Source organism: Solea solea, chromosome 21, assembly GCF_958295425.1.
Source record: "Solea solea chromosome 21, fSolSol10.1, whole genome shotgun sequence".
In the NCBI taxonomy this organism is placed as follows: domain Eukaryota; kingdom Metazoa; phylum Chordata; class Actinopteri; order Pleuronectiformes; family Soleidae; genus Solea; species Solea solea.
In genome coordinates this window covers 262,313-283,100 of record NC_081154.1, presented here as the reverse complement: position 1 = coordinate 283,100, position 20,788 = coordinate 262,313, and the positions used below count along the sequence as shown (strand labels likewise).

General features: G+C 41.3%; 1 protein-coding gene across 4 annotated transcripts in view; it reads left to right on the top strand.

The window, feature by feature from the left end:
- Nucleotides 1-20,788, top strand: part of LOC131448440 (caskin-2-like) — a 59,768-nt gene that overhangs the window by 6,609 nt on the left and 32,371 nt on the right. For all 4 annotated transcript variants that reach the window (XR_009234200.1, XM_058620893.1, XM_058620894.1 and 1 more), the window contains exon 3: nt 20,643-20,694. Coding sequence is in view for 3 of the 4 variants with exons in the window: in XM_058620893.1 (XP_058476876.1) it covers nt 20,643-20,694 (52 nt within the window). In the remaining variant the exon portion in view is untranslated. The remainder of the gene's footprint in view (nt 1-20,642; nt 20,695-20,788) is intronic.

Here is a 20,788-nt window from a genome sequence, read left to right as displayed (position 1 = left end):
AAAGATGAGTCGTGTCTGTTGTTTGGAAGTTTGAAACGACAATTTACTATGCTTTTTCTATGCTGCACCACCCAAACACATGCTAAGGGTTTAGCTGAAGAACACAAGTTGGACACTGAAGGTTATGAAGCTGAAAGGGTAGAACAGAATGACACGAACGCAATTGGGCCAAGTTTGTCTGTGGTTCGGAAGTTTTACTGCAATTGTCGTCAGGCTACGGTAGTGCTTGGAGTAAAGTGCCGGATGAAATTCATCACAAAAAGTGGTATTCTTTCATAATACTGCAAGACTGGTTCACTGAGAACTTCTCACTGCTGCACCACCCCAAACACATACTAAGGGTGTAGCTGAAGAAGTAACAGCAGGTCACCCAAATGTTGTGTTGGGCTAAAGTTGTTGCTGTAGGCAGCAGCACAGGCAGTTTATTCCACCACCTTAGCAGAACTCACATCTTTGAGTACCAAGAACTCCAATCGGTTTGTCATTGTTTTCCATGACTTTGGGTCGTGATTTGGCTCAAGATCGCCAGCTTTCAGCAGAGCCGTCGCTAAATACACCATAAATATTGACACATTTACTTTGCTAAATGTTGGAGATTAATGCATGTTTTTAAAGGATTTTTAAGTCTTTTTTAACTGAAAAACCGTACCAGGTAGTCATGCCACAAAGTTCAAGAGCAGACGGGAGCTTTCGCCGTCAGTGCTCCTGCTGTTAACTCTAAGCCAAGTACATTGTCGTTGCGATAACTGCGGGATCAGGTTCAGCTGTCGACCACAACACATGACCCCCCCGCAGCCGTGGGGTCAGGGACAATTTGAAACTAAGTGGATTCAAACTGCGCCACAACACAGGCTAATCTCCTTAATGCAGACCCCTGCAGCTCGTGTGTGTGTGTGTGTGTCTTTCTTTTCTTTTTCAGAGTTTTTTTATCTGGGTAGATTCCAAGTTGTGGCTACAACAAGCGAGTGTGCAGTAGCATTGTTGCAGATGACAGAAGCTCCTGCTTCTGCTGCTGCTCTCTTATCCAAAGCCCGGGGAAAGTTAAGGCCACGCAGTGCGCTGTGAAGTTGAAACGTCTCTTTGTGGTCGTTATCTGTGTTCTGGGCTTTCATCAGCACGGCTTGGCTACTAAATGACAAGCCCTGTGAACAAAGCTGTGGCTGTGCGACACAGTTACACACACATACACACATACACACAAAGCCAGTGAAGAAGCGTTGGCAGGGAATATTAAAAGTGATATTGTCTGTTTTTTGTTCTGTTCCGTTTAAGCGTTTCACTTTGAACAATGAAGCGCTGCTAAAGTCAACGAGCCAGTGTTGTCCTCTACTGTTTAGTGTGATGCCTTCAAGGTGCCCTTGAGCAAGGCACTGCATCTACTTCTGTGGAGCAACAAGGAGCCTAAATTCAACATTGTGGCTGTGCTGCACAGCTCCCAAGTGAGAAATTATGGATAAAAATAATAATAATAAATACATTTTCAATTAATAATTTAGACTAAGGCTGCATTTTTCATTCATATCTAACAAGGGCTGCAAGTATTGATGAGTTATTTACCAATTACTAAATTAATCATCAACCATTATTTTTCAAGCTATTTTATTGTTTTCTTGCTCCTTAGAACATAAAACAATGATCAAAAATTATTCATTTTGGTTTGTTGAAATACTGATCATCATTTTTCAACATTTTCTGACAACATTTCTGCGGCCCAGTCAGGTGCAAAATGAAACGCCAACTATTTCGATAATTGATTAATCTGTTGAAGTGCATTTCTTTTTATCAATAAATACAAAATAATCAGCAAAAATAAACATATATTCCAATTTCTTTGCTCCTCCGTGACAGAAAAATACATGTATTTTTTGGTTGTGGATGGAATAAGCATTAGTGGAACATTTCACGCTATTTTCTGACATTGTATGGAGGACATAATAATAATAATAATTCTCTAATAATAAGTTAAAAATAATCTTTAGATTTGTCGTACACTGGGAGGAGCTGAAGCTGAAATTGTCTCATTGTGAACTTGGTTGAAATTCAAGGATGTGGTGTCAATAAAAATTGAGCTGGAAGTGTCTGTGTTGACATTGTGCTTGTGTTGGAAGGAAGTGGTGCCAGTTTACAGTGAGTGAATAACCTGGCCCCTGGCCAAGAGGATCGGACTTGGGCTCGTAACCAGAAGGTCACCAGTTCAAGTTCCTGGGAAGAGCCAAGGGTTGCGGTGCTCCCTTATCAAGGGTGTGTGGTTCATGGCCACTAATTGGTGTGTGTGTGTGCAAAAATAACAGTCTAATTCTAATTAATCTAATTGAAAAAGGATTTACAGCATCAGCTCAAGTGTAAATCGCGTTGTTGGGTGGCCAACAGCTCATCAGGAAACAAGTCTGAACACCAGCGGTATCATAATCTGACATCAGTGATAATCCATCATGAAATACTTGTTTTTTTTGGACCAAGGTTCTTAAAGAGCACAAAGATCAAAGTTGTATAAGTGAGTAAAAGTGACCACTGTAGGGAGGTCAGGTGCTTTTTAAGCTAGTGTGGTGATGTCCGACATGCTGGACATTCCCGAGGTCCCAGACTAAGCCTCGGGCCTCGAGCCTTGAGCCTGGTGGTGGTGGTGTTGTTGTTGGTTGAAACCTGCACGGGAACTAAATTCTGACGTTTGAGGGAGCGGTGGTGACAGGGTTTTTGACAGGGTCAAGGGAGGACAGACAAAAACAGGGCACTGGTGGTGAAACCGGTCGGCTCGTTTGACTGATGAATGAGACCAAAGGTCCAGTTCAGGGACAAGAGGTGAATGTCTCTGCAGGAGTGTGACCGTTATACCAGTGTTTCCCAAACTTTCTATATGGTAGGGACCTGCTTTTTAAAAGATGACTCCCGTGACACAAATTTTTTAATTTTTTAATAAAAACTAAATTTTATACACGTTATTTAAAACATAAAGACCAAAAACAATTCCCATGACCCATCTGCGGGTCCATGACCCCAGTGTTTGGGGTCACTCTTAAGTGTAGAATAACACAAGGAAATCCCACATTTGCTTAGTTGGGTATGTTGCTTTATGGTCCCTTCCTTTTTAGTCTAGTTGTAAACTTAAAAAATGTCATACATTTTTCATATTTTCTCACCTAAGTTTTGTGCTCCATGGCTCCCAAACTGACCCTGAAGGAGTCCACAGAAAAAGACTCTCCACCACCCTGTCTTCACCTTCTTAACTTAGCGCTGAGCTAACGAGCTTTGCAGAGTCATCGAAACCAAATTAACCCATCGCCATCAGATCTTCTTCAGTCTGTAAGAAATTGAAACCGGGGTCTCTTATTTCACGGCACTAATTGTTAAAACCTGACTGTCTTGTTTTAATCAAAATTTGCTTTGTTTATTTTCAGTTTCATGGGATTGTATGAATATGAAAGTGTTACAACTGAACAAGCACAAGCCTTTAAACATTGCATTAGAAGTTCTTGCTCGGGGCAGAGATCTGGGTGCTGGCTGTAAGGTGGCAGAGGAAACCTTGGGTGTCCCCGGGGGGATTAGCAGTATCACTGTGCCTGGGTGATGGACAGGAAGCTGAGATGGGAGGTTTCTTCTCGCCACTCAACCATCTGCTGACATCAGTCTACGTCTTCAGGCAATTTAAATTGACTTTCCGCAGTCGTCCGGCTTTTTGCTTAGCTTGTTGCAAGCTGTCAAGTCAGGTTTGTAGATACAGAAGAAGGATGTAGCGTCTGTCTGCTCTTCACATTCTGTTGCATAATAAAAACTGTGTCTGTACTATTTTATGTTTTTGTTTAGCAAAACTGCATCCAGAAGAGCTTTTATCTGTGTCCATACTCGCCAGCATTTTTTGAGCCAACCTGAAAATTTGGTAAGCAGAAGTGGGAAAAGCCTCTTGGACGAGAAATGTATTTCGTCCAGTTGCTGCTAATCACACCTGAAAACATACAACATGAATATTCATGCTGTTCTTACAGGAAATAAGATTGCAACCATTAGAAAAAGAAATTTTTTGACAGTGTTTAGAAATAAGTGCTGATTAGTGTAAAAATGCGGGGAAACTGCAGCGGACTCTAATCTGCTCTGAGGACGGTTTGCGTTCGTCAGAAAAGTGTCCATGTGCACCCTCAAACTACCAAATGTGGTTTTTCTGGTCAGATCGGGAGCGTTCAGACCTGTTCTGGGCGTGATCTGCACATGAGCCAATCACTTTGGACAGTATACTGATACCACGTCTGAATAGGATCTTTTGGGGACTTCTTTTACCACAGCTAGAGCCATGTTTGACACGGGTGGAACAGTTTGATTTGGTACGCATTTATTTTGCGTTTCCATTAGGAATACTACCAAAATAACCAGCCCCAACCGTTCGATTCTTTGGCACCCTTCCCTTGGGGTACCAGTGTATACTGGTACGCTAAGGTCCCACCTATGACAGTCAACTGATTGGGTCACAGAAAAACATTAAACCCTGTACTGTTCTCATTGCCTGAGCCAGGGCTTTATCATTCCAAACTGTACCGCACTGTACCATGATGGAAACACAGCAATTGATTCCAGGTCTGAGCAGGATGTTCTCTCAGGGACTTCAAAAGCTAGAGCGACACTGGGTGGGTTCTCAACGGGCTCAGAATAATTGTCTGACACATCAGGGGGCGAGCAAATCTAACTTATTTTCGGCAGCAGTATTCGGGAACCCATGCAAATTGGGTGGCTTGGTATCAATTTAGGGTGTCATCAGTTTTTGCCGCAGTGGTAGAAACCCTTTCAAACTTCTGGAGGTGTGTGGATGGCAGGTGTATCTGGAGCGGAGTTGATAATTGAGTCGTGTGGATGCAGCTCTTTAGAGTGTCAGCTTGACTCATAAATTAATCTTACCCCCTCTCACACACTCTTGACTGGGAGTCGGCTGAAGTGGGTGTTGTCCAGGCCCTCCCCTGAATGGGGGACCATTAGAGACCTGAGGTTCTTCAAAGGCCTTTCGTGATTACAATGTCTTTTGTTGTAACACATGCTGTCTTTCATCTCGACCCACGGCCCAGCCCTCTCTTCTGTCACGGTAAACACGAGGCCCTCGGGGAATTCTCAAAAGACAGATGGACAAAGAGTCACCACACAAAGGCTAAAGATCATATTTGAGCATGCATTGTGGCGGCTCATTTTAGCCACAGATATAATTTACTGATGACTCAGACTTTCACAAAGTCTTGTGGACCTTTTTTCACCAGATGTACAAAAGTTGCTTTGATATTCTATCATTTGAGTTTGTGCAGTCTGTGATCAAACACGTGAGGTACAACGATGACAAACCCTCAGAGGCCCACAGATATAAACTATAGAACCTTTAAGTCTGATCACAATGCACTGCAGCAGAGAGTGTTGAGAAAAGACAGTGTTCACAAATATCATGAAGTGAGGAAGATGGGACTGTTGTTAATTTAGCAGGTGTTAGGTGTCGGTATGCTTAAGTACTGTGAAATTCAACAAAGTTGACTGTATGACATTTCTGGAACAAAGTGGTTGAAATCTGGGACTGCAACAATTACTTTCATAATCTGTTAATCTGTTTCTCAGTTAGTTGTTTAGTCCATAAAATGTCAGAAAATTGCAGAGAAATATTGATCAGTGTTTCCCTAACCCTGAAAAATGGTGATGTTCTCAAATGTCTTGTTTTATCTGCAAACCAAAAATCTTCGGTTTTAATAGTTTTTATTTTGTTATAAGAAACCAGAACATTTTCACATTTAAGAAGCTGGAAATCTGAGAAATTGTTTTAAAAAGAACATTATCAATTGATTAATAACCAGGATGTATTGCAGCAAGAGTTAAAATCCTAATTATCAAGACCAACAACTACCAAGCACAAGTGGCTCATTTATGCTGTATCAAGAATTTCAGATAGAGTTTGTAACTCTATCCTGAACCAAAATAGTAGAAGTGTTTTTTGTATGTTTTTTGCCATTATCTTGCTAAAAATTGTTTGACCTTGGAGACTATGAATCCTGGGATATGTGGCCCATGAAGGGCACACCCACTGGTCCATCATTGGTTGAATCTGATCTGGTGGCCATCTACGGCAATATTAACTTGCCTCACTGGTTGTAGCTTCACACCAGGAATAGGCGATTGTTTCTCTCTCATGTATAGGAAAAAGCTAATAAGACTTTTTAACTTGGAGGTTAAGGATGATTTCTTCCTCAGTACTCAGTAACCCCACTCCACCCCTCACTGCTTCTCCCAGCTCCCTCATCCTTTATCTTGGCAACCTCCTTCCTTCCTTCATTCCCCTACCTTGAATTAGGGATAACCTATCTAGCCTAGTGTCAGATTAGAGGTCTGTTAGCATTAAGAGCACTTAAGACGACATGTGCGTGTGTGTACAAGTATAGTGTGAGCAGTGAGCATGTGCTCATACACTGCACACGCCCGAACACATCCACAGTTTTTACTTCTTCACCTCCAGCATTTTTCATTTTGTTTTCACCTGAAGCAGGGTGTTATGTTTCTAAACAGCTAGCCTGATTATCCAACCTGCTAACTGTGCTAATCACAATTCTTGTTTGTTTATAATAATTTTGCATCATGTTTTTTTTTTCCCAAACAAAGTAGTTGGACAGATTGCTAGCTGTGCTAATCATGATTCTTCTTTGTGTCATGTTTTTTTGTAGTGACTTGACTCTGTTGATGCAGAGAGTGCTGTTTTAGCATGATATCCAACCTGCTAATTGTGCTAATCATGATTCTTCTTTGTTGGTACCATTGTGACTCTGGTGTGTGTGTGTGTGTGTGTGTGTGAGTGAGAACTTGCTCTTGCATGGTACCACACACACACACACACACACAATAATCCTTGCTTATCTAACAGATGGGCTTGTCTGTCTAGGATTGTCAAGTAAATAACCTAAGTAATTAAGCTGTGTGTGTCTACAACAGTGTTATTTAATCTTGCCTACATGGCGCTTTATTACTTTCTCCGGGCGGCACATAGTTGGGTCTGGCCCTCGTCATCATTATCGTCTTTTTCCTGAAGCGTCGTGCTTTTCTTCTTCTGTTATTAAAGAAAACGAGGCATCAGTCAGACATCAGCTGGTGTTTGACTGCAGTGATCAGAGTGTGAGGCGTCTCTTGCTCTGCCTCTACTTGCCCCCTAAACTACACTTACATCCACATCAACACAAAGGAAAAAGTGTCTGTAGGCTGTAGAGTTTTCTGTGGTTTGTGGAATTGATTCCTGCTCGTACATCGAGTATGAGGGTTTTTGTCTGATCGTGTACTTGTACTGTATGTGTAAGTGTGTTGTTTGTGTCGGTATGTGTTTGCGGTAATGAGAATCAGCAGGAGACGCTGCCGCTGCTGCTGTTCTTGTTGTGGCTTTGATGTTCTCCATTATCTCGGGTCTTTTATTTTTCTACCTGCTCCTCTTCTCTTAGCCCCTGAATCAAATGCAAATGGGGAAGACGTGCACAGTGTTCACATCCTCGAGCTGTGTAGTTGCTTGATAAGTAGCCGTGCTTCATGATAGTGAGACGTCCCTGTTGATAACAGATGATATGAGTGTGAGAGAAAGTGCAGTTGCTGATTTATTTTGTGTCATTTTTCATGTTCTGACCTCTCACTGAGGAGGCAGGTCAAAATATCGATTGGGTGATATATCGGCTTGCGTCTTCATGCTATGCGATAATCAATACTCCAGGGAAAATATCGATATTTTAATTAACAAATTAAGGTACTCTAAAGTAAACAGTCCCTGCCAGTTTCACTCACCAGGCGTTGCTACTTCATGTCTCCTCCTGGTGGCACTGCTGAAATGAATGAGGGGAAACTTGAGTGGAAGTTAATGGTGGAGAAAGCTACCTAAAGAGATGATTCAGCCACGTTCAATACATAGACTTTATGACACCAGGTTCTCTAGGTTATGAGTAAATGGAGAAATCCTGCACTTTTAACTTTTCACGTTAACGTTTTGTTTTCTCCAGTTAGACAGAGATCGTGACATGTCGTTGTCTCGCAGTGTATTGATCATCAAGGAATTGTCGTATCATGATATTATTGGTATCGTGGACCATGTATTGCATATCGTATCTTGACATAATACCGCCTTTTTGTGACTGATACAATACAATTCTTAGACTAAATGAGTCTAAGCACAACTATGCGAGGTTTTTGCCCTAATTTAACAGCTTTGGAGTCATTGTGATGGTTAAATATCTTATTTTCACTCCCCCAACTACCTCTGTTAGCAGAACCAAGTAAAAACAGCAATTTGGGGGTCTTATTGTTGACAATTGCATCATGAACTTGCAGTAAAAATGGAAATCCAGTTGGAAGGAGCTGAGGACAGAGAGCTGAAATCCCAAAAATATTAACGTTTGGTATTAATAACGTATTAACACTGATGAATGAACACATTTCCTGCAGTGTACTGCCGTGTGAAACATTTCACAAACATGCAGTAAAACTTGCATTGTTACAGTATGTGACTGGTTCTGTTACCTCATCTAATGACCAAACCCTAGGTGTGATATTGATATCTGGTTAGCACTGCTAATGTTTAGGTGAGTCATTACTTTGAATCGTCCATGAGCAGTTAGTAGCTGTTGCCTTGGTCCTAAATAAACCTTTAAGTCACATAAATAGGGGTTTGTAGGCAAGAGTGTCATCGATGTTCCCCTGAGGCTAATTGAGAAATCTAATGACTTTTCCATTCTAGACCAATAATCACGTGACAGTTGACTAACTAGCTGTGGGAGGTCACGCTGGAAAAGTAAGCCATGTGATATTGATTTCTTTGTTTGTTTTGTTTATCATCAGAAATGACCTTGAGATTGAGCTACTGCTCATACACAGTAATGTTCAATATGGGAATGTGAAAAACCAGTGAACCAGTTATGTTGGGTGTGATCATACCAAACAAATCACATAATGATTTAATGATGGTAATAACCCTTTGTTTATACAGCAGTTTTCTTAACAATGTAACAAATAGGGATGAGCCGACACTCAGTCAGTCACCTGCCAAGTTTGAAGCCTGTTAAGTGAAGTGATATGGACAGTTGTGGATAGACGTTCCTTGACTGAATAGATATTGAGTTAAAACCCTGAGCGCTGTCCCAAGTTGTAAAAAGTTAGTTTCGCTACAAACATTCTTTGATAACGGCTATGCTAACAGCCTGAAGATAAGCGTGTGTCATAGCATTGCGCTGGAAACGAAGCAGGACAGTAATTGCCGTGTTCACCCAAGTCTTTTGTTCCCACCAATGTCTATAGAGCTCCAGTAGCTGACGTCACACAACCAAGGTAACCAAGGCCCCCTTCCAGCTGGAAATCAGGCAATATTTCAGACAGCTCGTCTCTTTGCTGGGCTAACAGGAAGAACATTTTACCCAATCCCCACAGATCCAGAGAGGTAAATCATGGACTCGGACTAGATTTACCAAGGCCTCGTCTTCACACTGAAGATGAAGGGAAGTTGATCAGGAAGTTGAAGATGTCAGGAGACTGGAATAATGTCCTCTCTACCTGTTTACAAACTCAAGTTTTGCGATTTTGGGGGTACCAGAGTTAAATGGTATGTGCGGTCAGGACGGAGCCAGACCAATTGGCTGATTGGGCGACAGAAAAACGTCACTCCCTTGCAACCAGTGTTTCATAGAAAAGTGTGATGTGTTGTTGAGACTAACCGAGCAGCAAAAAAGATCTGCTGGATGTCCTCCATTGTTGTCTGTTGAGTTGTATTCGCTGTCGTTTGCTGTTGTCGTTCGATGTCGTCACACAGGTTTGACATCGTGCTACATGGCTTTTACCGTTCCAAACCGAACTGTACCGCGATGGAAACACAGCATTGGAGCCAAAGCAAATTTGACACAGGAATGAATGCCAATCAAACACGTTCTCTTTGGTTAAAAAAACATATTAAATCTGGATTTAAACATGTTTTTTCCCCGACGGGGATATAAGTTAGTCATGGCACTGAATCCACTGTCAACTTGTAAACTCATTTACAGTTGTAACCAGAAGTTACATACACTATATAAAAAGACACATATGCTTTTTTTTCTCACTGTCTGACATGAAATCAGACAATCACGTTTCCTGTTTTAGGTCAGTTAGGATTACCAAAATTATTTCTATTCGCTAAATGCCAGAATAATGAGAGAAGGATTTTTTTAGACAATTTTTTATTACTTTCTTCAAAGTCAGAAGTTTACATACACTAAGATTATTATGCCTTTAAACAATTTGGGGAAGCCCAAATGAAGATGTCATGTCTTTGGAAGCTTCTGATAGGTTTATTGACAACATTTGAGTTAATTAGAGACACACCTGTGGATGTATTTTAAGGCACACCTGAAACACACTGCTTCTTTGTGTAACATCATGAGAAAGTCAAAAGAAATCAGCCAAGATATCAGGAAGAGAATTGTGGACTTGCACAAGTCTAGTTCATCCTTGGGTGCAATTTCCAGATGCCTGAAGGTGCCACGTTCATCTGTTCAAACAATTATACGCAAGTATATACACCATGGGAATGGAAACTTCTGGTTTCAACCGTATTTATTTTCAAACTCCTACAAGAAGGGAAAAACATTCAAAAGCTGCACACTGTGTGTTGAATCGTCTCGAATCGACGCTGCCACGGCGGCGGCATAAACTCTTCAAACGAGTAAACAACAAATACTTCTCCAGACAGGTGAACTCTTCATGAACCTGTGTCACATTTCCTCTCATTATTACACCCTGGTCTTCTTCAGTAATCACAGTGGAGAGCGAGAGAGAGAGAGAGAGGGGGATTGGTTTCTGTCATTCCTCGGTCACTTCACTAAACACACACATCACAAGACATGAGAAGGAAAGGAAATCTCACAGAAACCTTCAAAATATGTGCCGATAGAGTTTCTCTCTTGTCGTGTGTGTGTTGTTGGTTGAAAAAGTAATTACAGATTCTCATGGAAGTCTTGTGGAGGATAAATACTTTGGTCTTTTACCTCTGCAGGGCTCTCGTGTCCCACAAGGTTTCTTTTAACATGGACATTTCTTGGAAGCCATTTTTTTGGACTTTACTAGGAGCCATAAAATGAAACATTTACTTTACTACCACCGTCTACCATGTTCTTTGTTTGTTTTCGTGTTCCACTTTACCTCATGGGATAATTAGTAATAGTATTATGTTATTTGTACCAAGATAATTTACCTCAATCGCTCCCAAATGCGACTTCTATACATGAAATATATATTATAATAGATATAATAGATATTTTCTGGTTTTGTTGACGTTTTTTAACATTTTTGGACCGAACAAGCACACAGTTGATTGAGAACAGATTAATCAATTATGAAAATAATCATTGCTGCCCTATGGTACATGATTGTACTCATAATTTATTGATCTGGTGATTAATTGGTCCATAATATTAGTTTTTAATGATTTCTTCACATTTAAGAAACTGAAAAATCATTTAATTACAAAAAACTCTCAAACCCATTAATCCAAATCAAAAATAGTTGATGATTTGTTTAGTCATTGATTAATCGACAAATTTTTGAGCCCTAAATTCATGTAATAAATTATATTCTGCAGTCTTTACTCCTTAACGACAGAAAACAGAATATCTTTGGTTTGTTTTTGGACGCTGTGACGTTGACATGATAAACAAATTCTTAAATGTGTGTCGGTGGATGGAGCTAAAAGGAGCACCACTTTTTCTCTTGCTAAAACGCCCTAAAAATGTTTAATATTAAGACAGAAAATAAGACACAGAATAATTGTTAATGAACACTATTATTGGTTAGAGCCACACGAATGAAAGGAAATCCAATACTGTCGGAAGAATCGCTGCCAAAAACCTAGACTAGCTCACATACCGTTATATTTCCTAACCCCAGGTGGATATTAAATGTTAATTATGACACAGTTTTTTAGCCCCAAGGCTGATATATGTTGGTGAGAGAGAGAGAGAGAGCATGGTGGAAATAAAGGAGAGGCTCTGTTGCACTCAGTTGTGTGAGTGGAGTAAACACATGATTTGAATGGTATGTAAAGTGTTTTCTCCCCGAGGTGCAGGGTTGAGACTTGTTATGTAACACGAAACCTGAAGGACTGTTTACACCTTCAGAGGCTTAATGCAGATGTAGCAACACACACACACACACACACACACGCACACTCCTGTACAGCAGTCTCAGTGAGGACTCATAGGGTAGCTTTACACCAGCATTAAACTATGATTTCTGTGATCGGCCTAATTCGAATAAACCTGAGATACGTTCCGTTCTTCAAAACCAGGAGGTGGGAGGGAGGTGGTCTGAGACTCATTGTGACCACGGTGTGTAAATATTTCGAGTGTCCAATGCGTCTCGGCTCCACCCACAACTACAACTGAGTGTAAATACGTTGGTGGTTACGTCGAGCACTGCTAACGTGAAAACGGTGACAAAACTGAGGACCGTCCCACAACCTTGGAAAATTTCAGAAAATGAGGACATTTCAAGGTTCTGAACGCAGCATTCGTGCTATAATGTGGTTCAAGAAAATTCCAGAAGTTATGGAAATTCTGATTTCTGACCACTAATGAAATGCTACATTCATCCCATAAGATGGTTAGGAAAATTCCTGTACTGTGACAGTTCAGAAAATTGCTATAACATTTCAAGAAAGTTCCTGAACTCTGAAAATTGGGGAATTTTGTGTTCCAACTACTAATGGAACGTGGTGTTCATGCTATAACTTCGTTCCGGAAGATTGCTGGATTCTGGAAATTAAGAAAATTAGGAAATTCCTCATTATAACTATGTATGGAATGCAGCATTCATGCTATACACAAAGAATTATGTACAAGTTCGCACACACAGGTTTGCCCAGCTATTCTCCTCAGGACTCTGCATTGACTTCCATTAATTGGCATGGCCTAAACAAAAACCCTTAACCATAACCAGTTAATAACTAACCTTAAACCTTAGCTAACCACAAATCAAATCTTACCTCTAAACTCATCCATTTCCTTTAGAAATGAGGTTCTGCCTCATTAGGACCAGGTTTTGGTCTCTGTGAGGACTACTGGTCCTGACACAGTCAGTGTTTTAATGCCAGAACAGAGTCCTGAGGAGGGAACAGATACAGGAACACACTCAGACTCACTCACTCACTCAGACAGCAGCAGCATCAGCATCAGCAGCAGCAGCAGATGATGATGTTTCATCTTCTCACTGTCAGTGAATATTGAATGGCTCTGACCTAGTTGCTGCCGGCGCCGCGGGAGATTATTCTCTTCATTTTTAACAATGAAGCTAATTCATTTGATGATGTTTTTCATCCTGTGGTTTAGTTTGTTTTTTTTAACTCCAGACCTAGTTCTAGTGGGTTTTTTACGACAGAGCTTTAAAATGTGTCACTTTGCAAATGAGGTGAACGTGTGAACACCCCGCCGGTTGTTGAAACTGCCAAATATATAATAAATATACACACACGCTGCAGTTTGATTTCTAACTAATGTAATCCAAAAATACTGCATATTTAAAGGCGGAAGGATGTCAAACTGAGATTTTTGTCATACGTTGCTTTTCTAGATTATTCAAACAAGTGTCCTGTCAAGTCTGACAGTTGTAGGAATTTGATGAACAATAGAGACATGATGCATGCCAAATTATCTATAGATCAGTGCAGAGATTTCCAATAATCACATGACACTTGAGTTGTTATGCCAGTTTAAATGTGGAGTTAGGGCGTAGACTGGAATAAGACATTGGCGTGTTCACCTGGATCTTTTGTTTCTCACTAACGTTGATCAGATTAAAAACATTCGTTGTGCGTTGTTGAGTCATTTGATGCTGGGACGGAGATTTTGATGAGTAATACCAATTTAAACCTAGGTTTAAACAGGTTTTTGACAAGTAGAAGTTAGATTTTGGTGATAAAACAATTTAAACCTGGGTTTAAATCAGTGGTTTCAAAGTTGCGGCCCGGGGGCCACATGTGGCCCTCCAATCGATTTCATGTGGCCCTCCAAACAATATGAAGTTGTAACAAGTCATTTCTATATGTTTTTATTTTTAAATTAATTTAGTTTTTTTTGCACTTTTTGTTGACGTAAGCCTGGGTTTTAACAGGAACAGTGGGACAGTGGGTTAGGTGAGTATTACCAATAAAAACCTGGCTTTAAGAGGTTTTTGACCAGCAGAAGTGAGGTTTTGGCCAGTGGGGAAGAGGTTTTGGTGACAAATACTGGCATTTAAACGTGGTTTTGACCACTCTGACTGAGATTTTGGTGAGTAATACCATTATAAACCTGAGATTTAACAGGTTTTTGACCAGTGGGATTGAGGTTTTGGTGACGTGCGAGTGTGATCACGTTGTTTAACACTGTCACTCTCACAGACAAACTCCTACTGGGCTTTGGTCACCCACTCAACCTCCTGTTGAGAACCCTGGCACCGCTGAAGCCAACACTGGAGACGCTCTTATCTGGGATTTGAAAGTTAATTTAAAGTCTCCGATGCGTCCTAGATTATAAACTTGGTCCTTTCATCTTTTTTAAAACTTTTTTTCCATTTTTGAATAGTTTACTCTTAATGTTAAATATCTGACTGTTAATAGACGACGACGACAACAACAAGGCTGTGTGCGTTCCTAATGATGGAGCGTCATTAGGAATTCAGTGGGACAGCTGGAGTGAAGCAGCGTGGCTGGTTTGGTTTGAGGCTCTGTGTTTACCCTCTCAGTAATCAGTATAGTTAGATGGATGTGTTCCTCAGATAAGTGTTTCCCCTTCATGTGGTCGTCACCTGACCACAAGCCATTTATCGCCAGAGACACACGATGACCTCAAATTACCCCCCTCTCCTCTCTCTCACTCCCCCTGTATTTTGGTCGCGCTCCAGGCCACAGCTGGAGAGAACTCCTGCTGCAGCAGAATCAAGTGTCTCCCCCCCCCCCCCCCCCCCCCCCACTTCTGTTAATGAGAAGCCGGCGTGGGTGGAAGTGGGTTTGGATTCCCTGTAGTACAACTACAAGGAATATTTTGCAAGCTACCGAGTGAAAACTTGAACAAAACTCATAGTCTGCGATGAGGAAACAGCTGTTACTTCAGATTCTTCATTGCAGAAATTCTCTTTCAAAGCAGTCGTCAGCACAGAAGTTGTCCATCCTTGTGTGGTCCTTCTTAAAGTAATCATTTATTCAGAATTTACGGAGATGAAGATACTGTAGGACGAAGCTTCTCGGATAGAAGAAGAAAGACAGAAGTAATAACAAGCTAGAAGTAGACCGATTTAACAGCTGCGACGATTTACCATTCTTTTTCAAATCGGCATGGCCTGTTATTATTTATTAATTGGCCAATTCTTGCACAGCGGATGTTTTCCCTCTCAGGAACTTGATGAGAAAGTCGGTTCCCCTGAGAAGAAAATGTGAAAACCACTGCTTTATGACATAAACTAACAACACTGCTCCAGACGAGTCTATTATGTAAATAACACTAATTTCGTCATCCCTAAAACCACGACAAGGACAACTGCACTCACCAGGATTACACCTGAGGAGTCGTCCTAATCCACTGTCATCATAACAATATTTAAAAACAACAAATAAATGATAAGTGATAACCGCTGTTTATCACTGATCACATGCATTGATACATCAATAGTGACTTTACTTTGATTTGTTTTCACTTCATTTTGATTCATTTCACATTTTCACGTGTGTGATCAAAGACGTTTCAAAATGAGTTGTGAAAAATCAAAGCATCACATTCTCGCCAACTGGAGTTTTAACATCACAGCACACAGGAGTTGAAAAGTTCAAATGTGTTGTTTTGGTAATTCAGCATTTAAAATGCTTTGTTTTGGTTGACCTCAGTGACACAAAGTGACCACACGAGGCAGCAGTAGAGCAGCAGCTCCTGTTTCCCCCGTGAGCTAAAAACATTGATTTTCTCTATGGACTTTGGTGCAGGGGAGTGTGAGCCGTCTACAAACTCTGTTTTCTTGTTGAAAAAATGGCGTTTAACAAGTAGATGAATGGGGAAAACATATGATTTAGACATCAGGGGCTGCAGCTGGTGTCTAAATCACTGAGGTTTTAGTTGGCCGAGCTAAAACCTCAGTGAAGATACGGTGGGAGAATAACCATGGTAGTTTGGAGCGTTGCTATCAAAACACAGCGTCACATGCTTTTCTGTGCTTTTGTTTGTCGTAACCATAGGGGGAAAAAAAGAAGAAAACAATAGAGGGCTTCCACAGCGACGACTCTGGGACTCGCAGCGCTCAATACTTTTTGTTTGCACGGACGTTGTCGTCTTTCTGCGCGGAGAGCAAACCCTGTAATTTCCCCCATCGCTGAGAGAAAACAAAATGCTGGCGATCTACTACACATCTGTTTGCACCCGCTCGTATAGGGCGTGGGGTGGGGTGGGGGGCGGGTCACACTCGCAAAGACAAACGCTATATAGTCCACACATGCTGGTAATGTAATTGATGCTGATGTCAGAGGGAGCCCCCCCTCACTACTACTTTTGTGCACATGAACAAGGGGGGGGGGGGGTAGCTGAGAAAAAGCAGCTGACAGCTCAGTCAGAGAGAGACAGCGTGGTGGGTGTGCTATGTGAGGAATGTCGGCTCATGTTGTAACTGGAACTCCTGAAAGGCCTTGTTTCTTGTTTCTTTCCATACCGCCAGGGACACTTTAAAACCCCGTGTTTTTGGCGAGCGGCCAAACAAACGGCCCACCCCTTTATCTGTCTCATTATCAATGTGGCTTTTTGTGCCCTCGGGGCTCCTGTTTTTGTGTCTCTCTCTGTGTCTCTTCAGCATGTCTGTCAACTCCACTCCACTCTGCTGCTGCTGTGAAAGCAGCTTCTAGGACAGTCACTTTGTCCAAAAATCAAGTCGTTCCTCCCCTATTACACCACAAACGTCACAATTCTCAATAATCTATTAGCTAACTATTTTAATAGTTTGGGTTACACAATACTATAGCCACAATGTCGGTATCGGCTGATATTGGCTTTAAAATGTGTCACCGGATGTCGGAAAAACACGCCAAAATCCTCCGATAATGACTAGGATCACCTTAACTTGGAAAGTCAGAGTTCACACTTATGTTTTTTCCCCCCCTGACTGTTTTTTCCCCCCCTGAGGTCAACTTAGCGGTGACGTCATTCCCAGTTCCTATTGGATGTAAATAAATAGAACGCAGCATTAGAGCAGCAAGAGCGGATGCATTCAAGGAACCTCGTAATCCTCCTGTTACCAATCCTGTCATGGCATGCGTGTAACTCTCATTACCGTAACAGAAAATTCAAAAACCTGGCAATGTGTCCAGGGTGTGACCCCACATTTTTCCCTATGTCAGCTGAGATTGGCACAGCACCCCTGCGTGACCCTCATGTGGAGGAGGATAAAGCGCTAGAAGATGGACGGACAGATGGATATCGGAAAGCGAAGAATATACTTGTCCTCAGGACTTTCAGCGGAACGAGCGTCCGATCACAGACGAGATTCACCGGCACGGCACTCGTTTGTGACGTCAGCTTCTCAGCGCTGTAATTCCTAAATGGTTGAATAACTGCCAGATATGGAAAGTGGAAGTTATCTTGGAAAAAAAAGAGGCAGAAGAACTCACTCATTGAACATGTTTGAGGCAATTCTACAGCCATAAAATCAAAATAAATCCAGGTGGTCTGAAAATCATGATGGTATCCTCCACATGAGGGTCACAGGGTCGCTGGAGCCCAGTCACAACTGACGTAGAAAGGAAAACCGGGGTCACGCCGTGGACATGTTTGCCAGTCCATCGCAGGGCAAACATTCACTCAAACATTCATCATTCACTCTCACATTCACACCTACGGTCAAGCTGGAGAGTCCAATTAACCTCTGCGTGTTAACTGGAGAAAACCAAACAAACACACACGTTGCAAACATGTGTTGTGCTCTGTGTGGCCCCTATTTTATAATTGTATGACCTTTGACCTTTGTCTGTGTTGTGAATAATTAGAGAAGTCCTTTAACTTTTCACGTTTGCGGTTTTGTTTTCTTCACTCTGACATATTGTAATGTATCGCTGTGCAATTGTCTTGTGATATATTGATTATCACAGAATTGTTGTAGCGTGATATTATTGTTATCGTGTATCGCGTATCGCATCGTGGGGTACCCTGTGATTCCTGCCCCAATACTGTATATAAGTGTCACTTCTAGCTTCCGCTAAAGTATAAGCTAGCTCCTTAACTTCCGGGCAGTTGTTAATGTTCTTTTAGTAGCTAACCCAAACGTGTTTACATTTTAGTTTCCCTCATTTACTGTTGACTTGCATCTCTGACACTGTCATATGATATGGTAGGAAACCTTACGTGTGCCCTCTGCTGGATTGTAATGGTACAACTTAAATCGGTGCTTATTTGATGGCAGCCAATATTGGAATTTAGGAACAAATGAAATGGAAGTCTTCAGGACTTCAGTGAGTAAAGAATATTTATCTTCACTTACCACCGGGGACGCAGGAAATATCAAGTCCCTGAAATCCAATAAAAATTGTATCTACTCTGTTTAAAAACTTTTTATGCTTTGACTTGAATGCACAAAACCCTGGAGCATTTACTGGTGAGAGTTTTCTCTTTCACTGCCGGGGTTTTTGGTTAAGAAATAACTAAATGAATCGCCAACTATTTCAATAAGCGTTATATCTGTTTTAGGGTTTCATTTTTTGATGAACGATTAGTAGTTTGGTCCAGAAAATGTCGGAAAACGTTAAATTGTGTTCCTAAACCCTGAAATTAATGTTTTTTTTTCTCAAACTCTCCATCTATAGTCAAAATATTTATTAATGTAGTTGATGTTTAATGTAGTAATTCTTCTTAAATATTTTCTGGTTTCTTTGCTCCATATTAACAAAGAATTTGAGAAACACCGATCAATATTTTTCAACATTTTCTTGACATTTTATCGACCAAACAAGTGCTTGAATACTCGAGAAAATGAAAATCGCGAGGTGCAGCCCTGCTCTCATTTAGCTCATTTGCTAACAGAACAATACACTTCTTATTCTCTTCACTGTTCCTATTGTGCTGCTCATTCTCTGACACACATACACACACACTGCTGTGATTTCCCACACCTATGTGGGAGAACACAGTGCTGGAGATTGATTGCGATGAATGGCTCCGTGTTGGCAGTTTGCTGTTTGTGTGGGTCGTCCGTCCGCTGGATATTTAGCCGTGCGAGGAGAGTTTCCTCTTCTCCTCGGGGTCTGAAGATCAATCAATGAACGTATGGATTGCTGGAGATTGTTAGCGATAGATAATGTCTGAAAGCCTAGATTGACTGTACGTCGAAAGGAAGTAAATGGTCGAGGCGAGGCGTTGGGACGAGGCCCAGATTTGATTGGACGAGGATGAGAGAGACAGACAGATTATGCACGTTGAAAAGGAAGGAAGTCATTGAAAAATGATACAACTAAGTCTTTGTAGCCGTCTTTCTGAAATCCTGTAGCCGGGAGAGACACTGGAATCCCCACCACTTATTTTTAAAAAATACACACACTGGATAAAATCTGGATAATGTGGTAAAGAAGCAGGGATGTAAAAAGACCTAAATATGAGTCGACTACAGATTATGTTCCCCTTGGACGACAGAATGAATGAGTGAGACATGGGACAAGTAGCAGTCTGTCTGCTCCGAGGTGAGTAAAGACAAACTTGTTCAGTCTTGCTTCTATATTTGCGCCAAGTGCTGCTGTAGATAAGAAGGAGATTTAAACGTATAAAGACTACAGAGATCAATGGATTAGTCGTTTCAGCCCAGTCGTTAATGGACCCTGACTATTTCTGGTAAACTGTCGGCCAACGATGCAAAAGATGTCCTACAGTCGTTTAGCCGGACAGATTATAGAATTTGCTCCCCAGCAATGAGATGCATTCAAGGAACCTTGTAAATTTAATAATTTATTTGTTGATATCATGGTGCGTTCCAGTTGTAGTTGGAATTTGAAGGATCATCTGAACTTAGAAAGTCAGAGTTTCCAGTTTCAAAATTGGATCTAAAGCATTCAGATACATTCAAGGAACCTCTTAAACCTTCTGTTACCAATCCTGTCACTGCCAACAGGTACCTCTCATTACTGTAGCTCCTAGACCGTTTGTGATATGTACAAAGTTAGAAAACGATGGACCAAGTCAAAATTAGTCCAAATAAAGTGAAATTTAGTCCAAAGAAAGTGAAATTTCTTAAAATTGAAATAAATGTCACTTTACTGCTCCTAACTGCTCGACCTCCTGATAAATGTGCATTGTTGCGACACGCTTGTGTTGTGAGTGGGTCCTAAAGAGCCGTGACAACATGTCAGGCTAAATGAGGCGGAATGGTGCATTTGTGCGATGGGGAAGTATCTCCCCGTGTTTATGAACCACTGTGCTGCCATGAGGGTGTCAGTCAGACCCAGTGTGCCGAGAGAAGCTTTCCATCCTGTCAGAGCTGTCGGCTTGTTCTGATGGTAGGAGTGATGATGGGTAGAAGTGAATGTAACACGCACACACACACACACCAAAAAAAGAGAGAAAGAAACAGGCAGAGTCCTGCAGGATTTTCTCTAATGGGAAGACAAATATGTCACCAAATCTAACCCACACCTCCATCTGTGTTTCTTCCAGAGTTACTCGGCTCCACCAAGAGGCTCAACATCAACTACCAAGACTCAGACGGGTAAGACTGCGAGTGTGAGTCAAACTAATGTAACACAGTCATGACTGACACACAGATTGAAAGAAAAGAAAAAATGAGATAATAAGAAGTGGCC